Consider the following 18,122-nt stretch of genomic DNA (forward strand, 5'->3'; position numbering starts at 1 on the left):
TTGCAGACATTTCATTCCCCCAAACCAGATAACATAATCAATGGAAGAATATCGACCTTTGCTGTCTATTGACAGTCCTGCAAACTTTGGAATTTTTACTAAGTTTCCAAAGGAGAGGCTAAATGTTTAAAATGTCGGGGTATATTGTTGCATTATTATAATAAAGAAATTAAACTCATTCTCCAACAATTTTGTAAAACAGGAAAAATTCTTGATGAGCTTTCTGAGTCTTGTATCAAACTCGAAGAATGTCCGGTGTGTGAAGCAGAAGGTCGCAGGATATCTCATGGCAAGAAGATCATTTTGAACTCGGAGAATCCTCAGCTCTGCCAATCCTGGTAAAATAGAGAATTTTGTGGAATTTAAGAGAGGAGACAGGTTGAATTAGGGAAGAGAAGAAATGGATATTATATTGCATGTATCCTCCATAGCTCTCAATTTTAGCAAAACTATATATGGGTTAGGATTTTGGCAAGCTTTTCTAAACGGATTAGTCTTAAGGGATCCTGGAGGATTGTTAATCACATAATCACACTTCACAAAACCAAAGCTACTCTCAACCGCTGTGTACTGGCCCAGACCAGAATATTTAACATTTTTTGAGGGTAGAGAATTTTCCCATTTTTAAAGCATGGAGTTTATTTTTAAAGTGAATACTCAATTTTTCCATGAAACAGGATTTCTTAAAAAATAGCTAAGTCAAGCCACTGTTGTTAATTTATAAATAGAATGGGATTGGCTTCTATTTATAAATCGAAGTTCAATCACTTTAATAATTCTTCTCTAGGGAGAAGACAATCCTCAGGATCTTTCTAAAAACATATTTTGGGAGTCCGGTTATGGGATGCTTATTTGAACCTCCCTTTTCCCTCTCAAGCTTTACATATCAATGTTTTTTTTTCTCCATCTCTGTTATCCACTTCTCAATAAAGAATTCAAATTATTACTCTCAGGTTGATCAATTATGTTGCATGGAATGAAAAACATCCAGCCATTTGCTTGTTTCAAATACTGAGCCATAATTTGGAAGCACACTTTTCAAAGCCTTGAAAAATTATATTGATTATCAAAATTGTCTTTATTCTAAAGGGGAAGTGCAGTGGCTCAGTGGTTAAGACATTGGGCTTGTCAACTAGAAAGCTGGCAGCCCCTGGTTCGAGACCCAGGCACCATGCGATGGGTGAGCTCCCATCCCTGCCTCAGCTCCTGCCAACCTTAGCAGATTGAAAACATGTAAATGTGAGCAGATAAATAGGTAGAACTTCAGTGGGGAGGTAACAGCATTCTGTGATGTCATGGTAGCCACATGATGGTGAAAATGTCCTCAGACAGCCCTGGCTTAATGGCCTTGAAATGGAGATGACCATCACCCCCTAGAGTCAGCAACAACTAGCAGAGTGAAATCCACAGGGACTCCTAACACTAAAAGAGTTAGAATCATTGAAATGCAAAGAAACATTTAAAAAATTAAAGTCAAGGACAGGAAGTCAGGAGTCTAGCAGTTCAAATGAATATAGGTTTATTGTATGCTAATGCTCTTTACAAGAATCTGAACTACTGACAGTCAAAGTAAATTGGTGGCATCAGATAAGAATCAACAGAATTTAAGGTGGGCTGGAGGCAGACCTTTTGTGGGCTCAAAGGGACTCGAGACTAATGACACGTTTGACTCCTCCCTCTGTTTGTTTTTCCTACTTGGTTAGCCATTGTGAAGTACGAAACCTGACATGCCGCCCGTGTGATCCAGAAGAGACTGTCAAATTCTTGACCACTGCTAGCCCAGATGAAGAAGAGGAAGAGGAAGAGGAAGAGGAGGAAGAAGAAGTCACACGTGAATATTCCTGTAGCAAAATGATGGACCTGGCCATATTAATGGATGGTTCCAATAAGCTTTCCGAGAGTGATTTTGATGAGTTGAAAAATTTCATAATTAGCATGATGGAAAAACTCCACATTACCCAAAAAAGGATTCGCTTGGCAGTTCTGGAATACCGCACTGGTTCGCACATTTACCTTGGCCTGAAGGATGTTAAAAAGTCAACTAAAATGAGGAGGATTGTGCAAAATATAAAATATACGGGCGGGGAGGTCGCCTCTGCAACCGAGGTGCTGAAATACGTCTTGTTCCACGTATTCGGCAAGGCGCCACGTCCAAACGTTGCCCGAATTGCTGTGCTGTTTATGGCAAGCAAGGACCCCAAGAGAATCCAGGGGATCTTCCCACTTCTGAAAAAAAAGAAAATTATTGTGATACCCATCGGCCTTGGGCCTCATGTGAGCACCGAGCAAATTGGGCTAATCGAACGGCAGTCACCAGAAAACAGAGCCTTCCTAATGAACAGCGTCCTTGAGTTAAGGCAACGTAAGGATGAAATCATCGATTACTTCTGTGGTCTTGTGCCTGAAGTCAGTGCGGTCCTTTCCACCCAACGCCCAATCCCGACTGTCCCCAGTGTGGAAGCAAGGACATACCTCCCTCATGGCTTGACAAAGGTACCCGCAACGGAGATGTCTATTTCTATTGAAAAGATCCTTGAGGTTGTCTTTTTAGTTGAAGGCTCCCACAAAGTCGGCAAGAGCAATTTTGACACCATCAAAGAGTTTCTCATCCGTACGATCCAAGAGTTGGAAGTGGGAGAAGAAACTGTTTATATTAGCATCCTCCAGTATTCCTTTACCATCACTGTGGAGCATTCTTTCCAGGAACGTCAATCCAAGGAGTTCCTGATTAAGAAGGTGCGGGAGATGAAATTCCAGGGAGGAAATGCAACCAATACCGGACAGGCGCTCAACTTTGTCTCCCAACAGTCGTTCACTACCAAAAGGAGGGAGCAAGTGCCGCACTTGGTTTACATGGTCACTGCAAATCCTGCCACAGATACCATCACCCGCCCACCCAAGGATGTCCATGTGATTCCTATTGGCATTAGACCTAATGTGGACATCCAGGAACTCCAGGAATTAAGCCAGCCACAGGCTCCTATTATCATAGAAGGCTTTAACAACCTCATCAAGGAAGGGCCTGACCTGGTATTCAAAACTTGCTGCTTAAAGAAAGGTAATGTCTGGTTTATTTGTTGTTGTTGTTGTGTTTTTTAAACTTGAGAATAGAAGCTAAAATGGTTGTCCCGAAGGTGCTTTTTCAAGAGACAACTGGACTTTCTTTGTTTTTTCCTTGAAGACGTTTCATTCAGTGGTGGGATTCAAAAAATTTTTACTACCGGTTCTGTGGGCATGGCTTGGTGGGTGTGGTGTGGCTTGGTGGGCGTGGCAGGGGAAGGATACTGCAAAATCCCCATTCCCTCCCCACTCCTGGGGGAAGGTTATTGCAAAATCTCATTCCCTCCCCACCACACTAACCTGCTTTCCAGCTCCGTTCTCCTGTGCAGGGCAACCAAAGAAGACCCAGCCAATCAGCTGGGACTCAATGGGAGGCAGAGAATAGATGGAGGCAGGGCCAGTCAAAGGGGGTATTTGCTGTTTCTCTGAACTACTCAAATTTTCCACTACCGGTTCTCCAGAACTGGTCAGAACCAGCTGAATACCATCTCTGATTTCACTTCTCACCCAAGAAGCTTCTTCAGTTCTGACTGAACGGTGGGCAATGGAAGGATTTATATTCCTTGCAGTCATCTAGTCATTAGCCCTCTTTCTGATGACATTTTTAAAATTATTTTCCCAAGTTTCTATTTGTGTGTTTTTTTTTATGAAGTTATGCTTGCCAGTTGTCTAGCCTAGAACCCTTGATAATGAAAAGATTTAAAACTCTCCTCAGAAACTTGCACCAAGCCAATGGATGTGATATTTCTTCTGGATGGAACTTCAGTCGTTGAAGAAGCTCAGTTCGAGGAAATGAAACATTTTGTGAAAGCATTTATTGAACACGCTGACGTGGGTGAGTATCCCTTCGTTTTAGACTTCAGGATGTTCTAAATTTGTTATCCTCAAGGAGAAGCTTTGAAATAAACCCATAAGCTCATCTTAAAAGGAATGTTGATCTATCTTTGTGAAGCATTGTAAACATTAGCGCAAGAATCTACCTCATCTTAAGGGCCCTGCTGGCACAGTGATTAGAATGCAGTATTGCAGGTTAACTCTGCCCACAGCCTGGAGTTCAATCCTGACCAGCTCAAAATTAACTCAAGCTTCCATCCTTCTGAGATCAGTAAAATGAGGGTCCAGATTGTTGGGGCCCAAAGGCTGACTCTGTAAACCGCTTAGAGAGGGCTGTAAAAGGACTGTAAAACAGTATATAAGTCTAAGTGCTATTGCTTTGCTATTGCAAGGGCCTTGCTCTTCAGAGTCACTTCTGGTTATTGTAGCCTCCTTCATACAAAGATGATTTCTGTGCCAGGGGATGACAGTTCCTTGGAACTGAAAATTATATCTTCCTTATTTGATACTCTGATGAAGTGCCAAAACAGAGAACAGATATCTTTTTGCATTGACTCTTTGGGTCAATTGGATTAGCCACAAATCTCAGCCATATAGCTGTCTTAGTTTTGATGTAACAAAACCCAGACACATCTTCAGTCACTTGGAGGAATAATTTATTTGCTAACGTTAAAAGCTTTTGGAAAGTGAACAATTTCCTGCAGGTATTAATTTGTTAATCTTCAAACCGCTACAACAGAAAGCTTTTTGTTGATTAACAAATAGAAAGGTGCAACTTCTTCTTCTTCTTTTTAAAAAGTAAAATGTGTCTTGATATGTGTCTCCAGAGTGGGGAAATACAGTAAAAGCAACCAAGGGCAAGGTCATTCAACATTCACTGCATCATATACATCATGCAGTCCTCCAGCTAATACAGGAAGTCAAGAAGTTGTTCTGTCAGAGGACAGCTAAGTGTTGTGGTTTGCTGGCAGCGGTGCAGATGGCAATGGAATTGGACAGTGGGGAAGAACTGGGACCAGTCTGGGAGTCTGGAGAGGACTCGGGTGAGGATCCTGCATCCGATGCAGGGATGGGGCCAGGACCATCTGGGAGTGGGGTGCTGCCTTCGGAGCCTTTGGAGTCTGGCAGCAGCGAGGCAGAGGAACAAGGGGAGCCTGTTCCCAGTCCGTGTGTGCACAAAGCTGCTAGAAGGCAAGAGCAGCTGAAACAAAAGGGGCAACTTGGGAGTAAGGCTGGGAGTTGATTGCCCCTCCCATAAGGGATAAAAGTCAGGCCAAGAGAACGAAACCTTTGCGGGAAGCAAAGTAGTTCAATCGGTTCAGTCATTCTTGAAACTCTTTGTACTTTGTTTGGTTTTCTTTCTAGTTCATTTGATACTTTTGTTATTGGCAGCACTTCACAGGAAAGAAAGGTGTGTGCTTATCTTGGGAGACTGAGATTAATTCCAGCTGGGAATGAAAACAATTCCCAGCATTGCAATAAAATAAGTATTGTTTTTAAAATAAGTGTGTCCGTGATTACGATTCAGGAAGCCTGGGTCAGAACACTGAGCACAGTGGTGGAATGCTGCTGGTTCGGACCGGATCAGGTGAACTGGTAGTTCTGACAATCAGCCCAACTGCCCCCGCCCTGTCCTGTCCTTTATTTCCTGCTTTCTAGCTCATCTCAATTGTGCGGCACAACTGATTCTCACCCCCCTCGCTGTTCTACTTACTGTTGCTGACTTAGAAGGTAAGCAGTTGAGCTTCTAAATGCTCCATTTTCAGCACTGTGCGCAAGTGCCTTAGGCATGCGCGCTCGCTCACCAAACCGGTTGTTAAACTGGTTGCAGCCCACCACTGGCTTAGTAAGCATAAAGAAATCTATATTCTTTACCGAAAGACAGTGGGGAAGGCAGACACTACTTTAAAGTCTGGTTCAATCACTAATACAAATCAAGCATGCTTAGATCTACCAAGAATCCAAATTGATCAAGATTGGTTCAAGTTTTTGAAGCCCTCGAAGTATCATTGAGCCAACAGTGTGCAGCAGCAGCCAAAGAAGCCAATGCAATCCTAAGTTGCATTAACAGAGGGATACAATCAAGATCAAGGGAGGTACTAATACCACTCTATAAAGCCTTAGTAAGGCCATACCTAGAGTACTGCACCCAGTTTTGGTCACCACACTATAAAAAAGATGTTGAGACTCTAGAAAAAAATGCAGAAAAAAACCCAACCAGGATGATTAGGGGACTGACTGGAGGCTAAAACATACAATGAACAGTTGCAGGAACTGGACAGTGAAGAGAAGGACCAGGTGAGACATGATAGCAGTGTTCCAATATTTGAGGGGCTTCCACAGAGAGGAAGGGGTCAAACTATTTTCCAAAGTGCCCGAAGGCCAGACAAGGAATAATGGATGGAAAGTGGTCAAGGAGAGATTCAACCTGGAAATAAGGAGAAATTTTCTGACCGGGAGAACAATCAACCAATGGAACAGAAGTTGCCTTTGGATGTTGTGTGAGCTTCATCACTGGAAGCTTCATCACTGGAAGAAGAGCTTCATCACTGGAAGAAGAGCTTCATCACTGGAAGAAGAGCTTCATCACTGGAAGAAGAGCTTCATCACTGGAAGAAGAGACTGGACTGCCATCTGTCAGAAATGCTTGGGCAGGGGAGGGGTGTTGAACTAGATACCTACAAGGTCCCTTCCAACTCTGTTAATCTGTTAGAACCTCAAAACCAAGCTTTTTTTTTTTTGGTGATCAGGGCCTTCAGAAAGCCAGATCCTGCTTCAGAAAGCCAGATCACACTTAGATGACCAGATGTGCCCATTTGGTAAGACAGTTCCAGTTGTGTGGGAAATGTTCTGGACTCCAGGCATCCTCCCAAAATTGGAACATAGATTCCTTCTTAGAAGCCCAGCCATCTGGGAGCAGTATGATCTTTGCAAGTTCTGCTCATTGTGTTGGTCCAAGTACTTGAGAAAGTAGACTAGGTAGAAACACAGAAGTCAATAGTAGACATGCACCTGGTAACCAGGCTCTCTTTTTCACTGGGCTTTTGGTGCCATGTAACCACGGGTTATCAGTTGCAATCCTGCTGATGGCTGCTTTTCTAATTGTTTGTCTTTTCCTTTGCTTGGTGGATTGATGAAGTGAAAGAGACTGTGGATGGGTGGGAAATGCACAGATGGAAGTGTGGCTGAAAAAAAAGTGACAAAAAACATACTGTTTGCTGTGTAGATAAAGAATAATAAATGAGCAACATGGTGGCCTAGTGGTAAAGACGTTCAACTCCCACTCAGAAGGTTCAAAGTTCAATCCTAGGTAGAGGCAGATATTTCTCTCCTAGAGCACAAAGAAAAAAAAATATCTGCTGTGAACATCGCATAGGTGTCAGGAAGGGCATCTGGCTAGTCAACGCTCAGCTCCATCCAGTTACCCAACTTTAGCCAGAATTAAGGATCATAGGGTTATAAAAAGGGAGTTTTTAAGCAAAGAATAATAAATGTCAGGTGCAAGAAATCAGGAACCAGGATTGTTCAAATGAGTACTAACAGTCAAGGCAACCTGGTAGTAGATAAGAGTCAATGGAATTCAAGAAAGGATGGACTTAGATCTCTTGTGGGCATGAAGAGACTCAAGACTGATGATGTGCTTGGCTCTTCCCTCAAGCTCAGCCTGGTCATCAATACTGTAATGGCAAAGACTCTAGTCAAAGAACATAGAGAACAGTTAAATTCCAAGAGACAGAAAAAAATGCAAATTGATTTTGGTGGAAATTTAAAAAAAAGAATGTTTGGAAAAGAACTAAATAATAAGCCCTTCATTGTTTCAGATGGAAGCATGGATCAAAATGATGAAATGTTTTTGGCACAAAATTGAAATGAGACAATGCAGGAGTATTTTAGATCCATATGTGGTAAATGCTAATGAAATGCTAAAGGGTGGCATTGAAACATATGTTAATTTTAATATCAAATGAAGTCATAAATGTCTTGCAAATGTTGAAAAATCGTGAGGCTGCTGGTATTGATGGCATAACAGGAGAAATGTGTTAAAATATAGCCATGGTTTGCTTAGGGAGTGGCTATGTAACTAGTTGAATGTATGAATAAAAACTCCACATGTCACAATTTTAAGGGACGGTATGGGATTGGTTATTAGAAGCGACACCAAGCCATGATTGGGAAGTGCAAGACAGATTTGTGGAAGGCAGACAGTGTGAAAATCATGTTTTAGCTCTTCCCCACATTACTTGGAAACAAAGTGGGCTGCAACTTTGTTGATTTTGTGTGTGTGATTGTGAGCTTTGGTTATGGTCAGCTTTTTGCAAATATTGTAAAGTTGGTTGCTGAGTGGTGTACATGCAGGAGAAGCATGCATAAAAATTAAACGGAATGTTTACTGAATGTTTCAACAAGGAGCAAGAGGCCCTTTTGTATGTTTAAAAGTATTTAGGGTTAAATCTGTAAGGAATACTTGTAGTGTGACCAGAGGTGTGTTGCTTGGGAATGTGAATGTATGTGTAGTTTTACAAGCAGATAATTATGCTGCATTCATTAAGGTTAATTGCATTCTCTCGTGCTGCCATGAAGTCCTTATGTGTACACTGATTGGGGCACAAAGGACAGGAATACATATGTGTTGTCTGCATGTCACCACAATCGCAAAAAAATAAAGCAACAGAGTAGCTCCATTTGTTCACAGTGTCTCTGGATCTTGTACCCAGGCACAGTCTATTCAATGATTTCCATACTTCCCAGCTTATAGACTGGGTTGACACATAGTCACACTGTGCACACTCTGACAGAATATTATACTGCAGTGAAAGCAAATATATATACAATCACAAGATCACAAGCAAAGCAACAAATTGCAATAGCTGGCAGGTTAACATCACCTCCTAGAGATAAGCATTCCAGGCTGGATCGGACGAAGCAACAGCAAGAGATAAACCTCCTTTGACCAACATGACGGAAGCAAAAACAACAGAGCTAATTACAGATGGAGGTGGTTGGAAGGGTCTATCATGCGTGCAAGGGCTAAATTGATTAATAATATATAAAACTCATCTAAATATATAGTCTGAGGTTGTTGGAGTCAAGTGACCCAAAATGGTAATCAACATTAATATGCTTTTCATGTCCATCAATTTACAAAGGTGTCTTCTGTTTTGACTTTGAGGTCTAGTAAGCCATAAGCAAGTTTTAATCCAATCTTTTTAATTTCTTGATCCCTGAATCTTTTGGCTTCCTCCCCAGGTCATTTTTCAACTCAAGTTGCAGTACTTCAATATGCAAAAGTGAACTCTCTGGAAATTTCATGGAACGCATTCCAGGAAGAAGCAAACCTTCTGAAAAAGGTGGACTCCATTCATCAAAGAGAGAAAGGCCCAAGCAAACTAGGTATCGTCTTCTCTGGTCTGCAGTGATAGGGGAAAGGTTTTCCTTTGATCAGTTCTAAGAAAGTTTATTGAATACTCATTTGAGTATTCGGGGGTGGGCTGTTACTGGTTTTCACTGGTTTGGGTGAACCAGATGTGAATTTTACATCTGGTTCACTGATCCAGTAGTTGCAACGACTAGCTGGCCTCCGACTCAGAAGATTGAGAGTTCAATCCCAGAGAGTGGCAGATATTCGTTTCTTAGGGCACAAAGAAAAAATATATATCTGCTGCAATTCTGGGAGTTGAAGTCCACAAGTCTTCAAATTGCCAAGTTTGGAGAAAGGAATGGTAGGGAAGACTACAGAGATGCAAATCATTCATTTGAGAGAAGGAACCGAATTCATGTCCTTGGAAAACAACACCCATCTTTGTAGAAGAAACTTAGGTAGGGAAGAAAGAGGAAATAGGGCAGGAAGCATGAAAGATCATAATGTTGGGATGGGAAATGAATTTTGTGGGAATCGGCCTCAGTGTTAAGTATTTGTATACCTGATGATCACAATTAATCAGCTTGGTGCAGGGAAATAAAATGAAAAAAAATGCATGAAGCAAACGCTTAACTTAATATTATGTTGGTAAGTTAAAGAACTAAATAACACACCCTTTTTTTAACAGTGCTAACAATGGGTTATCATAGTACTGAATGTCACATTAAGCAACTATTTTGAACCACAACAATTATAGCAAGTATCTCCAGTCCAGGAATCTGGTTTTTTTGCCTCCTTTGAACTCTAATTAAATTGTCCTTTAGGTTTCCATCTGAAGAGGTTTCCAATAAAGGTGGAAGAATAAAGACCTTTAAGCTCTGATTCTTCCTTTGTCCAAATTATTGGAAAGGTGTTTATTGATAGAATTGTATATCCAGTTTTAATGAGGCGATTCAAGCGACTAAGGAAGGAACCTTGCTTTGCAGAATCTCTTGCCCTAGCTTCTAACAGAGAAGAAATATCTTCATGCAGTTTAATATTTTACCCTTCCTCTTACCAAGATACACAAACCCCTCATTTCTTCTTTCTGTTTCTCTCTGCTTCAGTTTATTGGAGTTTTTCCTTCCTACTGTTAGTTATTATGCTCTTAATTTCCTCTCCTTCATTCTTTTGTTTTTTAGAGCCAAAGCTGCTTAGTTTATGATTTATCTGCCTTCAGGGGCAACTCCCCTTAAAATGCAGAAGGGTCACACCCAAATCCAGTTATGATTAAGTCATTCCTTCTTTCTTTGCACCACAGTGTGCCACTTGGTTGTGCTTGGGACAGCTTCAGTTTTGCTGGATGTGCACTCCAAAAAAAATAAAATAAATGAATAGGTATTAATCAAGCTGCTAACTACTGCTTTAATGGAATTTCATCCACATGTAATCAATTAGTGTCTTGTAAATTAAATTGTGTCTTCCTTCAGTTCCTTTACTCATTAGCTGAGTAACTTCATATGGGGAAAAACTTGAATGAAAGTACATATAGTCCCACAGCTTTTTCTACAAACGACTTCTGCACACACACATACAACATACCATACACACACCCCTCTGATACATACAGACCACAATGACAATCCTCCTCCAGTGGGGTGGTCACTCCTGATTTCCTCTTTAGGTGAGGTTTAGCCAGGATTCATGAGCCATTAGAGAGCAGTATTGCAGCGGTTAGAGTGCAGTATTGCAGGCTAATTCTGCAGATTGCCAAGGGTTCAATCCTGACCGGCTCAAGGTTGACTCATCCTTCTATCCTTCTGAGGTTGGTAAAATGAGGACCCTGATTGTTGGGGGGGCAATAGGCTGATTCTTAGAGAGGGCTGCAAAGCACTGTGAAGTGATATAGAAGTCTAAGTGCTATTGCTATCCTCTTTCAGCAGAGGGCAGTGTGTAGGTTCTCCAGTCCTTCTCTTCCTGACCTTAGCAACTCATGTCAAGAGATGGTAAGATGGGCGTGGCAGGGGAAGGATACTGTAAAATCCCATTCCCTCCCCACCCCACTAACCTGCTTTCCAGCTCTGTTTTCCTATGCAAAAGAAGACTCAGCCAATCAGCTGGGACTTGGGAGGCAGAGTGTAGATGGGGGCGGGGCCAGTCAGAGGTGGGATTTGCCGGTTCTCTGAACCACTCAAAATTTCCACTACTGGTTCTCCAAAACTGGTCAGAACCTGCTGGATACTACCTCTATGCACAGCCCTGTGGAGATCTTTCCGCTACATATAATCAAAATCAGACTCTCTCCTCTCGTCCTGTGCTACACAGCATGACAACCTAAACCCACTCCCCTATTTATTTTATAATTTGGAGGCTTCTCAACTCTACAAGACTCTGAGAGGCTTTCAACTGTAGCAGCAAGAACAATAATAAGGAAGCAAAGATCACAGATGTCCAGATAATATAACGCACATACGCAACCTACAAAGAATTTGAATAGATAAGTTTTCAACAATTTTCTAAATATCACTGAGTTGCTAACAGGTCATCCCAACTGGCAGCAACATAACCTGGTTGTGTTGATTGGATGAGGGTAGACCAAACTCACAACTGATAAATGTTCCCTTCAAACTACAAGAAAAAATTAGTGTTAGGACTGTTTAATCAAAATAGGTCTAGCACACACAGTCCTGGTGAGGGAGTGAAAAATATTTGTGTCTATTTCTTCTCACTTACCACTGTATCTTCATTAAGATGTTTTCCTTACATGGGACAGAAAAAATACAGTATTGGCAGATGTTTCTTCTCCTGCTATTGGCCCAAAGGACTCAATGGTTCTTCAACAGTAGGAAAATAAGTTTCAGAATGGACAATAAAGCTACCGTTAAGATTTGCTTTATAAAGGATTACTTGGGATACTTTGCCATTTCATTTTTACTTTTTAATGATTGTAACTATGATTTATGATATATGGCCTACCACTTTGTTGTTGTATGTGTGCATGCTGAGAGCTTCTGCACTGGAGAGAAATTCCTTGTGTGTCCAATCACACTTGGCCAATAAAGAATTCTATTCTATTCTGTTCTGTTTGGTTCGGTTTGGTTCGGTTCGGTTCTGTTTGGTTCAGTTCGGTTCTATTCTATTTTACCCTACCCTACCCCACCCTACCCTATTATTATTCTATTCTATTATTCTATTCTATTCTATTCTATTCTATTCTATTCTATTCTATTCTATTCTACCCTACCCTACCCTACCCCCTACCCTACTCTACCTTAGTATTATTCTATTCTGTTCTGCTCTAGCTTAGCCTAGCCTAAAGTCTAGTCTATTATCTTGATCTTTTCTTGTTTTTTACTCTTCTCATAAGCTATGCTTGTCCTGTATTATTTCCAGGAGAAGCAATAGACTTCATGGTTCAGCATGCCATTTCTGAAGCCAACGGAGGACGACCCAATGCATCTAAAACGGCCGTGGTTATTGTGGCAGACACCTCAAAAGACGCTGTGGAAGCTGCTGCGTATTCCGCCAGAGCCAATAGTAAATTTGTTATTTTACCATTACTTTTACAGTGCAGTGATATTTTGGAAACATGCCTCCAGCTTGTGGGGCATAAGGCGTCCCTATTCTTTTGTTACTGAAGTCTATTTGCCCTGCTTCATACATGGTTGGATGTCCCAAAAGTCCATACAGGTAGTCCTTGACTTATGACTGTAACTGAATCCAAAATTTCTGGTGCTAAGCGAGACAGTGGTTAAGTAACACTCCCCACCACCGTGGTACAGGAAGCTGATGAGGCCACACCCACCATGGCCACGCCCACCCAGCAACTGGGCAGAGAACCCGTTGCTAAAAATTTTGAAGCCCGCCCCCTGGTTAACAGTAGAGCGTACATTTTTCAGTACCTGCGAATGTTTCCCAAGGTGCTCCCAGGAGAAAAAGCTTTTTCAGAGAAAGGGAGGAGGTACTGTGTTAACGTCTCTTTCTCTGGCTTGTTGAGAGACACTTATTGGCTTTGCCATTTGGTGTTCTGGACATTGCATACAGCCTACAGCAGGTAAACCATGGTGAATTCCTTTGGGGAGAACAGAAAGTTAGATGGTCGAAGAGAAGGAGAAGCAGGCTCTTTTCTCTTGTGGAATATTGTGCAAAATCCAAGCCTCCACAGTTGCCATGCAAGAGAGAAGAGGTCACCGTGCATAATTTACATGTGGCCGGTAGTATAACATGTAGCCTAGCCGTGACCTTATCATCTACTCATCAGTCCTGGGGTAAATCTTCAGGTAGGATTACCACTCCATGCTGTGTCATGAAAGATAATCAGAAGTTTTTAAAGCGGATTGAAAAAAAAGGAAAGCGGGATGATTTTCCTTGATGATAACCTTATCCAATGCTCTAGTTGACCAGCTTGGGAATTCCATCATCTTTGTCTACTTGCGGACATTAAAACAAGCTCTATTAAAAAAAATAAATGTGGTTATAACTCTTGGCTGAGCAAAAATGGATCTAAAATGGCATATTGAAAAATCCTGTATTGGTCCATAAGCCAGTTTTCTTTTCTTTCAAACGGTCTAGATATATTGTGAAATTATATTATTCTTGTGATGCAATAAATTTAGATTCTGAGTACAGCTGAAAATATATAACTGTCCAATCAGATATTGGATGTGGATCTCAAATTATGTGGTTCCCCCACCCTTAATTCTCTGCTCTTGGCTAGAACTGTGATTAAAGGTGATTAAATTAAAGTGGGAGCAACTTTAAGCATTTTAGGGCTAATTAAGCTTCTTACAAAAACTACATTCGATTTTAAAGCTGTAGGGTCAGCTTTTGAGTTAAGGCTGAATTCTTGATTGACCTAATTATTATTGCTACACAGAGCCTTGGGGTGTGGGGGAAAGTGTTTGCAGCAAAACTAGGTTCTTGATTGTGCAAATCCTTTTAGATAACTGACAGTGTTCAATCCACACTAATTTACACAGCAATTTAGGATTATTTTAGTGACATGAATTCATTGTAAAATGAGACTAGGATCTTTACAATAATGGTGTTTTTTTTCAATCTTCTGAGAATATAGTTTGTCATGATTCTGTTCTGGTGAGCAGGGGGAAAAAAAATCTTGTGCTGAAAATAGAGAATGGAAATAATTACCATTATTATGCCAAAACTGATTTTAACCAAACTGTGTGTTTGTTTGTTTGTTTGAACACTTGTATTGAAGTTCAAATTGAATTAAGGAGGATTTCAATCTGTTCTGCTTTTTCCCAGGAGTTTCACTGCTTCCCATTGTCGTTGGCACCAAATATAATGCGGAACAATTGAGTGCTTTAGTGGGGCCATCTGCTAAAGACACGATCATCAAGTTGCAACATTTTGAAGATCTTTCTACGATGATCACGTTGGGTGATGAATTTATGAAGAAGCTTTGTACAGGTAAGCCCCATATCACTTCACACTCTGTGGTGGGTTTCCAAATTTTTTCCTACTGGTTCTATCATGAGAGTGTGCGCGAAGCACTCAAAAACTACCCTCTGTCAGATTTCCAAGGGATGAAATCCATTTAAAAAGAAAAGAGCAAAGTCCGTCTTCCAAAACAATTTCTTTTATTTAGGAAAGCATCAAATTGGCAAAGTCTGTTGTAATTCCGGATCTTGCATGACCCGGAATTATACCATATAATATTGGAAATTAGAAACAGCCCCTCAAAGTCACGTTCCCCAATAGAAGTAAATCCACGTTGCCTGGTGTCAACAATCTCCACCTCCAGGTCTCAACAGGGTCAGCTTTCATTCCCACGGGAAGGAGAGCCACCTAGCCTAAACAACTCTCTCTATCTCCACTCCTCTCACCTTAGGAATGTGGCAAGCCCTAAACCCTTTCCCCCCATAACCAGCAAAGAGAAAGAAAGAAAAGGAATATATATTAGGGCTAAATAAAATGGCTACATGTGTGTCAGTTTCGGGCTTGGCACCCTCTGTGTCAGTGCTAGTGAGGTGAGCTGTTTTTTACCTCAGCTGAGGCACCGTAATTCGCTCTGCCATGCGAATCAGCTGAGCTAAAAAACAAGAGAATAGAGGACAGGAAACGGCAGAGGTGGGTGGGCAGGCCCAGCCACAGGTGATAGTTGCCGAACCTCCAAACTAGTCAAAACTAGTCAGTTCATTTAGTGATTGTTCAAAGTTACAAGGGAATTGAAAAAAGTGACTTATGACCATTTTTCACATGCATGACCATTGCAGCACCCCCATGGTCACATGATCATAATTTAATCGTTTGGCAACTGGCTTGTATTTATGACGGTTGCAGTGTCCTGAGGTCACTTGATCCCTCTTTGCAACCTTCTGACAAGCAAAGTCAATGGGGAAACCAGATTCACTCAACAACCATGTTACTAACTTAACAGCTGCATTGATTTGCTTAAGAACTGCACCAAGAAAGTTCGTAAAATGGGGCATAATTCACTTATGTTTCACTTAGCAACCTAAATTTCGGGCTCAGCTGTGGTTGTAAGTCAAGGACTACCTGTATATCTGCTTCAGTGTGATTATTATCTCACGTTTTATGATGACGTCTTACAAATGTCTTTGGGTGGCTTTCTTTTCAGAGGGTGCTCAAGAGTGTATCGATGAAGAGGGGAATATCAGAGCAGTAAGTATGTCATTCACACATTCTGTGACTTTTAGAGACATCACCTGTTATGAATGGCCAATTCACAGAGTTGGAGGGGATTAGTTTGGGCAGGAAATCAAGGTGCAGATCTTCTGTTATGGTCCGCCAGTGGCCTGTGGAGCTGGTGGCAGACATGGGCCAGTCCTGGAGTCTGGGGAAAGCTCTGACAAAGGCTCTGCATCGGAGGCAGAGCTGGGGCCAGGGCCACCTGACAGTTATCAGCTGCCTTCAGAGTTGGAGGTCAGTGGGGCAGAAGAACAGCTGGAGCCTGTTCCCGATGTGCGCATGCGCAGAGCTGCCAGGAGAAGGGAACAATTAAGGAACAGGAGTCGACTCGGGAGTAAAAGCACAAGTGGATGGTGAATGGCCCCTCCCATAGGAATAAATAGGAGTGAAAGGGGAGTGGTGTTTGCAGGAGACAATTAGTTTGTTTAATTAGTGTGAATATTCACTTGCCTGAGTTCGTGACTCACAGAGACTCCTTGCCAAGATTTTCCTTGTACAGCATTGCACTTGGAATCTATCGGTCTGGCAACCCTCCAAGCCTGATAAAGTCTGTGTTTGTAATTCAGATAAGGTCTGTTTGCCTGGACTTTGCTGGATATGAATGATAGGAATTCACTTTAGCCAAATAAAAAGGGGTTTTGTAGAGACAAGGAGTCTGTTTCGTGATTTTGTCAAGCCGAGGTCAGAACAGCTTCCACCATCTTGCATTCCTATGAGGTAGCCAACCTGAGTCCTTTCCTACAGGATGAAGTTGGAGATGATGGTCACCATGATTGTCCCAAAAGTGTTTTTTCAAGAGGCAACTGGGTTTTCTGGTTTTTCTTGAAGACGTTTAGCTTCTCATCCAAGAAGCTTCTTGGATGAGAAGTGAAACATCTTCAAAGAAAAACCAGAAAGTACAGTTGCCTCTTGAAAAAACATCTTTGGGACAACCGTGTCTCCCTACACCAGTGGTGGCTAACCCTTTTGGGCTCCTGTGCCAAAAATTGCATGTGCACCAGCGTGCATGCACTCGCATGCCAGCACCCAGAATGCAATGTGCGCCCCTTCTGCCCATGCCCCCTGTGCATGCACGCACAATCCCCCCGCCACCCCCTCACAGCTGATTTTTTTGGCTGTTGTGAGGCCTTTTTCGGCCTCCCAGAGGCTTGGAAAAAGCCTCTGCAAGACTTTTCAGGCCGAATTATAGGCCTGTTTTGTCACTTCCTGATGAAATGGGCCTATAATTAGGCCTGAAAAGCCTTGCAGAGGCTATTTCCAAGCCTCTGGGAGGCCGAAAGAGGCCTCAAACTAGCCAAAAAAAATCAGCTGTGAGGCACGCGCATGCGCAATGAGGTAAGTTTGCCTACGGCTCGCATGCCAGCACAAATGGCTCTGCGTGCTGCTTGTGGTACGCGTGCCATCGGTTCGCCATCACGGCCCTGGACATTCACCATGACTGTGTTTGTGACTTTCCGTCTGTAGGGGGAAGACTTGCATTGTATCAATGCTGTCGATTTTGTTGGATTGCTGGAGCCCTTGGCTCATTCAAGACATTTTCCCAATTCTTTCTTTTAGACAAATTTGCCTATTTTCCCCTATAAAAATCTTAAATGATTTGGCATCTCATAAATGGAGCGCACGCTAATGAAAGCAACACAAGAACCTCTTCTGCCAAACTCATGCATTAACCTTTTTTTAGTTCCTTTATTTCTATCAGGCAGAGGAATTCGTGGAACTAAATTCTTCCATCTCAGCCAAGTGCAACCAAGCCACTTTTTATTTATGAAAAAAAAAATGCACCAATATAATTTTCTTCACTGTGTTTGGGTGGGCAGAGTGTCCATTTTTATTTTGAAGTTGGCTGGTGATCACATAACTTAGGACATTGCAACTATTATAAATCAATGCTGGTTGCCAAGCGCCCGAAATTTGATCATTTGACTGTAGGGAATGATGCAACAGTCATTAAGTGTGAGGACTTTTTTAGCAGTGTCATAACTTTGAACGGTTATTAATTGAATAGTTGTATCTGTATTCATCAGCGGTCTGAATTAGCACTATTTCTGTCTGGCATAGCTCAAGTTTTTTGGCTAGAATCGGCTAAATAGTTTTGTGTTCCTTCCTAATGTCAGTTTTCCTTTTCCAGAGTTGAGAATTTTTTTTCTTATACCATTTTTGTTTTAAAAATATATATATGGAAGGTATGCCAGCCAGCATAACACTAAGCATTCTTCTC

At 41.7% G+C, this 18,122-nt stretch overlaps 1 protein-coding gene across 1 annotated transcript in view; it reads left to right on the forward strand.

Annotated features, from left to right (window-relative positions):
• The window catches only part of VWF (von Willebrand factor), a 176,714-nt gene that overhangs the window by 93,580 nt on the left and 65,012 nt on the right, over positions 1–18,122 (forward strand). The window contains exons 27-33 of the mRNA XM_026679287.2: positions 203–338; positions 1,704–3,058; positions 3,776–3,895; positions 9,142–9,285; positions 12,626–12,769; positions 14,498–14,662; positions 15,834–15,877. Of these exons, the coding sequence (XP_026535072.2) occupies positions 203–338; positions 1,704–3,058; positions 3,776–3,895; positions 9,142–9,285; positions 12,626–12,769; positions 14,498–14,662; positions 15,834–15,877 (2,108 nt within the window). The remainder of the gene's footprint in view (positions 1–202; positions 339–1,703; positions 3,059–3,775; positions 3,896–9,141; positions 9,286–12,625; positions 12,770–14,497; positions 14,663–15,833; positions 15,878–18,122) is intronic.

The sequence above is a fragment of the Notechis scutatus genome, chromosome 6 (assembly GCF_049901735.1).
Source record: "Notechis scutatus isolate UNSWTSFEM ecotype Mainland chromosome 6, rNotScu1.2, whole genome shotgun sequence".
Classification (NCBI taxonomy): domain Eukaryota; kingdom Metazoa; phylum Chordata; class Lepidosauria; order Squamata; family Elapidae; genus Notechis; species Notechis scutatus.